The sequence below is a fragment of the Oculina patagonica genome, chromosome 12 (assembly GCF_052425735.1).
Source record: "Oculina patagonica isolate OP01 chromosome 12, crgOcupat, whole genome shotgun sequence".
Classification (NCBI taxonomy): Eukaryota; Metazoa; Cnidaria; class Anthozoa; order Scleractinia; family Oculinidae; genus Oculina; species Oculina patagonica.
This window is the reverse complement of record NC_135769.1, coordinates 32,356,146-32,365,221: the sequence shown is the minus strand read 5'-3', so window position 1 is coordinate 32,365,221 and position 9,076 is coordinate 32,356,146. Positions and strand designations below refer to the sequence as shown.

At 38.2% G+C, this 9,076-nt stretch overlaps 1 protein-coding gene across 2 annotated transcripts; it reads left to right on the top strand.

Moving 5' to 3' along the window:
* Positions 1-135: 135 nt before the first annotated feature.
* LOC144633179 (testis-expressed protein 2-like) lies at positions 136-8,736 on the top strand. Of its 2 annotated transcripts, none has more exons than XR_013567010.1 (5): positions 136-1,618; positions 2,379-3,976; positions 4,991-5,111; positions 6,452-6,589; positions 7,148-8,736. XR_013567010.1 is itself a non-coding variant. In XM_078491985.1 (5 exons), the coding sequence occupies exons 1-4, from the start codon at positions 368-370 to the stop codon at positions 6,536-6,538; spliced, it is 3,057 nt and encodes a 1,018-aa protein (XP_078348111.1). In that variant the 5' UTR covers positions 136-367; the 3' UTR covers positions 6,539-6,582; positions 7,140-8,736. The 2 variants fall into 2 exon arrangements, 1 of the variants encoding a protein (XP_078348111.1); XM_078491985.1 differs by having other exon boundaries at positions 6,452-6,582; positions 7,140-8,736.
* The last annotated feature ends 340 nt before the right edge of the window (positions 8,737-9,076 follow it).

The window sequence follows — 9,076 nt, the reverse complement described above, 5'->3', positions numbered from 1 at the left end:
ACACACGCATACAGAATATGCTTTCTGTGATCTTTTTTCCAGAAAAAATATAAGACGGAGAGTTCTCTCCTAGCTTTTTCGTTGTTTGTTTCCGCTGCAATATCGTTACTGTTCTGACATATAGAACCGGGGAGGGGTGGGGTGGGAGATCCGTGACATCCCGAGTAGTCTGGGAACGAATGTTTTGCCGCTGACTGTCTGTGTCAGCGGAGCATTCGCTTCGCAAATCTCCAACAAGAAAAAGTCGACGAAAGTCAAGCCGTCTTGCCGAGGAAATTACTGCATTTGTGGTAGATATTCATCGCCTCATGGTGGGTAACGATTCAATTAGACAGAACACAGATGGGCGACGGAGCACAGAACAGCAATGAGCGCAAAAAAGCCGCCACCCCGACCACCCTTACCACGATCCATGACCGCGAGAAGTGGCCAGCCAACCGGAGCAGCTCCTGAAAGATCTCTCCGAAACCCATTTGCTTCTATCTCTATTCGTTACAGTTCTAGTAATAAGGAGTCAGATTCCGACGAAGAAATCTCTATAGTTCGTAAAGAAAATACTCAGGTTCCCGTTCAAAATGAAAAACGCGAAGAAATCGATGGAGAAGATGAAGAAGATGGGTTTTATAAAGTGACGCGTCGAGTCTGTGAGCAGGTTGAAAGCGCGAACACTTCTCGACCGGAAAAAAATAAATATGCTGAAGGAACTTCAAGTACGAAGCATAACTCTTCTGAAACAGGCTTGAAAGATTCATTCAAAAGTCATTCTACCCAGGAACTGAGGCAAACGCCAGAAAAGCGATCCGCAGTTACAAAACAAAGTACCTGGCCGATTTATTCGCGAACAGAAGACTCTGATTCAGTCATAATGAAGTTTCTGCGTGGTCGAGAGAGAGAGCGCGAACAGGGAAACGAAGGGAAAACCGACTCATCAAAAGAAGGCCTTTCGCTTTCAGAGAAAGAGGAAAGCGACGCTGGTTCACTTCCTTCGAAGAATCACGTCGATGATGATTCGGATAGCAAACTAAAAGCGAGCCATCACAGGTCCAGATCACCTTCACCATTTCGCCTTTTGAATCGTGATCGACAAGTTGAAAGCGCCAGTGCAGGTGATCAGGAAAAACCGAAAAGCTCAGCTGGTATCTCCTTATCATCTCTGTTGGCGAGCATAGCGAAAGACGAAGCACATGGCGAGACCGAAGAGAAACTTTCAGATAGCGAGGAAATCGAAAGCAACGCGGACATAATTTCTGAAATTCCTTCTTCTCCGGACTTGTCACTCAATTTATGCCACTTTGGTGAAGCAGGCAGGGAGTCGAGACTTGCATCACGCCCCACTGTAGATAAATCGCCTCAGTTCGCAAATTTCTGCCTTTGCTCTCTTTTAGTTTATATGTACTTTATAACAACTTCTCCGCCGTTTGTGTCTGGTTTAGTATTTGGAAGTTTGTTCGCGTATTTAGGGGGATGTGCTTTCCTCTGGCTGTTCTGCCCAGAAGATACTATAGCTGAACGTTATGAGAAAGAATTGTTGGAGTACGAAGAAAGACTAGCGAGAACACCAAAACCTGCTTACAAATCTGTTGATCCAGGTTTACTTCTGAAGAGAAACAAGTTAGAGGCAAGTATTGTATTCAGTTTTAAATTATAAATCAAAATATTGTTTCGTGACTTGTGTTAATAGAAAACAAAAAATCTCTTTAAACCGATTATGTCTTTCACCGCTCTCCATACGCTTCTAAAGGCCTAAACATCAATTATCATGTAACATTATCTCAACTTTTAAATGATGCTTTAGGCATTTGGAACTTGTGTTTACACAGTCATGTCTGCTGTGATACTGACATTATAAAAATTAAATGCTTTATTTATTCTTGTGGAGAATAACATTTTCAAAACTTCATGTATTAAATTTTTAATGGCTATTAATTTTTATTGGCAATTGTAAAATCTGGATTGGAGAGGATCTCATTACATTGGACTTGTGGATCACTTGAATGTTTGTTACTGTATTCACAATTTTTTATGATATAGGCTACTTGATTTCCAGCCGCTTTTTTTAGGAACTGGACCTGAGAAGTAACATTACACTGGGGTCACTTCTTCCAAAGGGAGGGGTGGGTATGGTTTGGTACCGTTTGGACAAGGTGAAAAAGCCTGCTCTCTTCCCCTCCCCTAGAGAGGAACAGAGTCCAAGTAGACATAACAGAGAAATTATTGAATAGGAATTGAACTTGAGCCTTGACCTAAAAGGGGTGGACACTTTATAACTGTGAAGGATTTTTTGGTGTGTGTAAGGATAGATGTGAACATCATGTATGAGGTTATTTGTTTAAAATATTAAATCTCACCTTTAACATTTCCCTCTTTTTTCTCTCCAGGGCTGGATGTTTAAGTCATTTGATTATGCCCCAGACAAGTTTGACTTTAGTCATGAGACTATGCCAATTTTTGCTTCATTAAAAGGAACAAAATTAACTCTGTCACATCCCAAGGTTGACAGTACTGGCAAGAAGTTTGATCCTCGGTCAATTGACGAGGGAACATCTGTACTTTTCTCAAGACATGAACACTACGACATTGCTGGAAGCAAAGTTTCACTTTTACCTTCAACTATGGCAATGAAGAAAGTGTGGAGTCGAAAGTTTCCAATCTGCCTTGTTCTTGAAAAGCCAAATGCAGTTGCTGAAGATATCACTTACAACAGTAAAAGTACAGATGAAGAAGACGACACAGAAAATGTACAAACGGGAAGGATCAAACAGCAAGATTCATTTGAGGATGTCAGTATTCTTTACTTATTTCCAAGGACTGGTAGAGAAAAAGAAGAGTGGTATAATCATCTGTGCAGACTTCTGAATGATAATTCTGAGACCATCCCACCTTTGTGCTCATATCCACACTACATGGCTCGACTAGTACCTGAGCCTAATGCTTTACAACAAAGTGAAATTGCATGGGTGAACGTAATATTTGGAAGAGCTTTTTGGGATGTGTGGCATGACAAGTACTGGACCAACAAAGTCAGGGAACGCTTTGAAAACAAACTTGCCAAGATGAAAAAGCCTTCTTTTATTCGTGATATCACCATTTCCGATCTCAATCTTGGCCAAAGCCTTCCAGTTATTACTAAGACTTTCCCACCTGTGGTTGACCAGCGAGGTACGTGGGTTGATCTGGAAGTGACATACGGTGGTGGTTTAATCTTCACACTTGAGGGCCATTTGAACATTGAAGGCTATTTGAGCTACTTTTTAAGTCTTGGTAACAGTGAACATGGAGAAGTGTCTGCAGAGCTGGAAATGGCAGAGTTGTCAAGGAAGTATGAGATGATTGACAGCGAGAGTTTGGGTACAGACGACCTAGAAAATGATTCTGAGTCAGAAAGTCCGCCCGACAGTGATTCAGACTTTGAATCACCAGAGTCTGACCTTGAAGAATTCACAATCAAGGCTCTTCGCAGCCAAGCATCAGATAAGCCTGAAGATGCGCCACAAAGTGAAAGCTCTGGTTATTTCACATTAAGCAGCTTTGATGGTGATGAAGAGTTCCTAGAAAGCAAGGAGACATTACCAGAAGGTAATGTATCTGACTCAGAAGTTGGGAATAGCGTTTCGGAAAGGAGTGCACAATTAAAAAGAAGAAAACTGTCTTCTCAAAAGCAAAGCTCAGGTGAAGAAACCTCTGATAAAAGCTTACTAACTGCTGGGCTTAGTGATAAGATGTCAGAAAGTGCTCCTTGTACTCCAGTGAAAAAACATTTAGGTTTCTCTGCTAAACATGGACCAAAGCGCAAGCTCTTCAGCGTGATTGAACGGCTGGCCAAATCTAAGTGGGTAAAGAAGGCAGCAGAGACTGGTATCGTCAAACGAGCAGCTGAGAGGTTTTCAAACCTTCCAATCATTTTGTCAGTGGAGGTCCAAAAAGTCCAAGGAACTATTGCATTGAACATTCCACCACCTCCTACAAACAGGCTCTGGTAGGTGACTGCATTAAAACTCTCCATAATGTCCTTGAATGCATTTCCTCTGCTCTTCTTGGTAGAATTTGGATTAGGCTGGCTAACTTTTATCATTCTAACTTACATCTTGAATTTATTGTAAAAAGATAATCAATAGAAGTTTGTCTAATCTCTACATTCACTGGAAAACAAAGTTAACATAATGACCGTATTTTCTCTATGAAACCCCAAATTTTGGGTTTACCTCGGTGTAAGAACCTGTGATATTTTTCTTTGTTTTGGAGCTATTGTTTTCCTTCTCTTTATTGTTTTTGACAGCTCTTTGTTGCTTTGTTTGTTCTTTGTTTTACGTCACCAGTGAGTTTCACAGGTTCTTACACCGAGGATGAGCCCAAGTTTTGGCTAAATGCGTAGTCTCCAAAGAAGAGTTTTAAATTAATACCTTAGAGCATTTGAGGTGTAATAAGCTGTATGTATAATGACAAGAAGAATGTCTGTCAAAAATAGTATTTAAGTACCCTTGCTTAAACAACGCAGGCTCAAATAAATTACAGGAAGTCAAATAAACACCAAGTCCAGCAGGCCAAGTTTGAAATAAAGGATAGCCGGGCATTAATTGGAGGAGATACAGGAAGTATAATCTATCAGTAGGGTATTTTTTTTTAAAAAATTTTTCAATTATTTTTTTTTTTAAAAGGGGGGGGGGGGGGGGAAAAAAAAAGATTTAATAATTTTTTAAAAATTTTTTTTTTTTTTTTTAAAAATTGGGGTTTTTTTTTTTTATAAAAAATTTTTTTTTTTTTAAACATTTTATAATATTAATTTTTTTTTTTTTTATAATTTCTTAGAGAAATTTTTATAAAAAGGTTTTTTTTCCCTACTGTTTTTTTTACTAGCCATTTTGGCTAGTGATAGGCCAAAACCAAACAAAAATCATTTTAACTAGCCTTTGGCTAGTTGGCTCCCGTTAGTCTCGAGCCCTGAGGGCATGTTCATTTGTGTGCATTGAAGGCCATTTTTTTTTTTGTAAAGGTATGGTTTCAGAGAACCTCCTTTGCTGTTTGTGTCTGCCAGACCAAAGCTTGGTGATCGTCAAGTTAAACTTACTCATGTCACTGAATGGATTGAGAAAAAGCTGAAACAAGAGTTCAGGGTAAGTCAAGTGTTTCAGAAACATTATACACATCATTCTGTACAGTATGGTGTTTGAAAGAAAACAAGTTGATTGCTGTTCCAAACTAAGCCTGTGAGAACATGTAAATACTTACAGTGGCATCCTGATCTCTCAAACCTCCAGAGCAAACAAAAAATTGGTTTTCAGAAAAAAAAAAAAAAAAAAAGAAGGGGAAAAAAAAAAAAAAAAAAAAAAAAAAAAAAGGCAAAATTTTAAAAAAAAAAAAAAAAATTTTAAAAAAAAAAAAAAAAAAATTTAAAAAAAAAAATATATAACAATAATTATTATATTTTTATTTTTTTTTTTATTTTTTAATTTTTATTGTGGTTCCCATAAGGTTTTTTTTTTTTTTTTATTTTATATTTTATATTATTTTAAGATTAAAAAATTTTTTTTTTAGGGGACCCCCCTGAAAACCACCCCTAGGTGATTGGAGGCCTCCTCTTAAAATATTATGTATTATTATTATTATTTATTCAAGAAATTGGGGATAAAAATTGCAGTGTTCGGCTGAGGGAGGGAAAATGACTACCAGTATCAGTCCCAGGGGGGTTACTTGGGATTTTAAGTAATGGGGATGATAGAAAGATTTTTTGGGGTTTGAAAATTTCCATTCCGGTTTTTTTTGGGGGGTGGGAAAATTTGGCAAGTATTTTTTAATAAAAATAAGGATTTTGGGGGGGGGGTATTTTAAATGATCTTAAGATTTGTGGTAGTGCTTTGGCTGCATACATGTAGTTCTGCCAATAAAGTACAAACAAATGTGTTTTGCTGTCGATTTCTTGGGGGTTATTTTTTGGTTAAGGGATTTTTTTGTGGTTTTGGTGGAAGCCCTAGGGTTTTTTTTTGGTCTTTATTTTTGCCCCCATTCGATTATCCCCGTCACTTAACATTTCGAGTACCCCCTGGGGTATCAAAGTTTTGGGAGGCTCACGAAATTAAGGGATTGAGAAATCGAGATTCTACTGTACATGAAACCCTAAATTATTAGTTGCAATCATTGGTTGGTAAGCGTATGCTAGTAAAAGCCAACATTCCACCAGTATCTTCTAGTTTTCCTAGGCCGGTGGCAATTTATAGTTGGTATCCAGGGTTTTCAAGACAAGCCGGCTACTTGAATATATGTCGCCGGTGACTCTGGACATAGCAATCAGTTCGTGACAAACAAGCTCAGTGTCACAACCACCTACACTTACTTCCAGGTGCTGACGTCTACTTAAAACATTTTGAAAGCCCTGGGTATCACCAGCACCCAGTTCTCATTAGGTATGGTGTCGGGTGTCATTCAATTTTTAATTTTAATATTATATTCATTGCAGAACATGTTTGTGCTTCCAAACATGGAAGATCTGCCTATCAGGCTCATGAATTCAGGACTTGAAGAACAGTTCCCAGAGTGGCGATGAACGGATATCTGCAGAGAATATTAAATAAATGAAATGTTTAAAACCTAGTTAACGCCCACGTCGCAAGTGGCCCAGTAGGTTAGGTGCCCAAGGGGCCCGGGGGCTGCAATCGCAATCACACCCCCAAGGCGCCAGAACACCCGACTGGCCTGCCCAAACCGGCAACCCAGCCATGAGCCCCCCGTGCCAGGCCCCCGAACCCGAGCACCCTTCGTCACACTCAAGCCCAACTGGCTCAGTGGAAGAAAACTGAACACAAGGTCCCAGTAAATGGCCCCCCGCGCAGAAGCTTGTCTTCTCACAAACCCCAGGGAGGGAGGGAAGGGGAATGCTGAGAACGCTACTACAAACTAACACAAAACGCCACGCCGATCGAACTACGAACAACAAACGCCAGCACATGGGATAGCTACGCATGTACCGAAGGGAAACACCGCTGGACCAGACTCGACCCAGCACTTCAGCAACCATGTGAACACCACCAGAACGCTACTAACAAACATACGCCAAACGCTTAACGCTACAACGCCTGAAATACTAGAAACACGCTAATGACTCGGCTCTTGCTCCTTGTCGTTAACTATGTTAAATTACATTTAACTGTATTTATACATTGTAGCTTGTGAAATGGATTCTGCATCTAAAGGAGGTGAATTGTTTGTTTATGCATTGGGGAATTTCAGTTGACTTGAAGTAACAGTAAATGTCAGTAAATCTGAGGCTCCCCAAGTATTCAGGATAGTTAAATTGGAGGAGTGTCCTCTCCAGGAATTGGAAGTTTTAGGTTGTCACAGTACATAATGTTCCCAAGAGGAATAAATGGTGTGTAATGAGCGAATTATGTTCAGTTAGGATTTTAGAGGGTAAGATGAATGTTTTCTTTAAAATTTGATGACAAAAATAATATTATTAATGGCTTTAGGAAAAAAAAAGCAAATTGTTACAAAAGAACTTTCTGAAGCGTAAATACAATTTGCTACACGATTTTCTTGTTTGTAAAACTGTTGCATCTTTCTTTTTTTTTTTGCTTTTTTGGAGCACTATAACATCGTATATGAAGTATATAATTTGTAGATAGCATGCATGGTATTTGATGTATTTTCATTTTCAGTTAGTCAGACAGATTTAGCAATCATAATTTTTTTCGGCCACTGATCAATGAACTCAGATTATAAAAAATATATCAAGAAGCAAGAAAAGTACATAGTTATGTTCAAATTGAAGGATCTTTAAATTAACAGTTTACCAGGGTAGAACCCCCGTTCCTCTCCCTCAGAAAGTTATTTAATCAGAGGCACAACAATGGTCAAGATTGGGCTATGTTGTGATGGATCACCATCAGTTGCATCTAAAAATGATTATGCATTCAGGCCTAGATGCAACCTACTATGAAACTATCTGTTTTACAAATTTATGACTTTTCACTAATTTAAACTTGGACTACCTTATGTAAAGGATACCGGTGCTTGATTACTAAGGTGCAGCAGGCATGCTGCATGATAATAATAAGGGTCATTATTTCTCACATTTAAGGTATTGTTTTTTTTTTTTTACCAGTATTTCTTTTTTTGGTAAACTAAGTCTTAAGTAAAGATTCAAACCGACTACCATTAGCCTTTCTTTTCTTAAACCAGAAAAAGTCTCAAAATTACTATGTTAGTAATAATTTTAAAAGACAACACCACACTCCAGGGAAAGACAAACATGAGATGTGTTGTGTTGTCTTTTAAAGTAACAAACCTTGTTCTTGTATGGAATTTCAGTTACTATGTAACACCCCGGTACTATTCAGTCTGTTAGCACATTTAAGGTGAAAAATAAATGGTTTAAAAGGCCATTTCAGAGTTACCCTTTGCCCCTGTTTCAAAACGAGTCTATGTGCAAAACGACTTGTATGAAAATGAGTTTCACCTACAATTCCATTTTCATGCAAATCAAATTCATTTTCATTTGAATGGTTTCGCACGTAGACTCGTTTAATTGAGACAGAGGCAAAGGGTAACTCAGAATTTGGATTTGTGCTCCCATGACGTGAAGTTAAAAAAATTAATATTTTATTTAGTCTATATTATATAAAATAATTTTGTTCTATTATATACAGAGTGTATTCTTCAGTAACATTTAAAATGTCATATGTAAGTAATTGTAAAAAAAATTGAGATGTAAATAAAATATCAATAAACTTAGCTTATTTCTGGGTTGTTGTCTCAAATGACTGTTGTGAATAAAAACTAGTTAACAATACTTGCAATAAATAAGAACCTTTTGTAAAATGTTCAGAGAACTGAGTGTGCTACAATTGGAGTGCTTGAGTTCATTACAGCTTGATAAAGCATGCAGCCTACAGTTATCATTTAATTGTATACATTATCAACATATAAGGCACACATTTTACATCACTTGTTCAAGCCCACCCAATTTTGTGAACATTTTATAAAGGAAATAGCAAACTTGTTCCTTGTGTGTTGTTCCGTTATGCAGGTGAAAGTGCAGGAAGCACTCAGGGACGTCTTGTGCTCCTCTCTATGCACCTCTTAT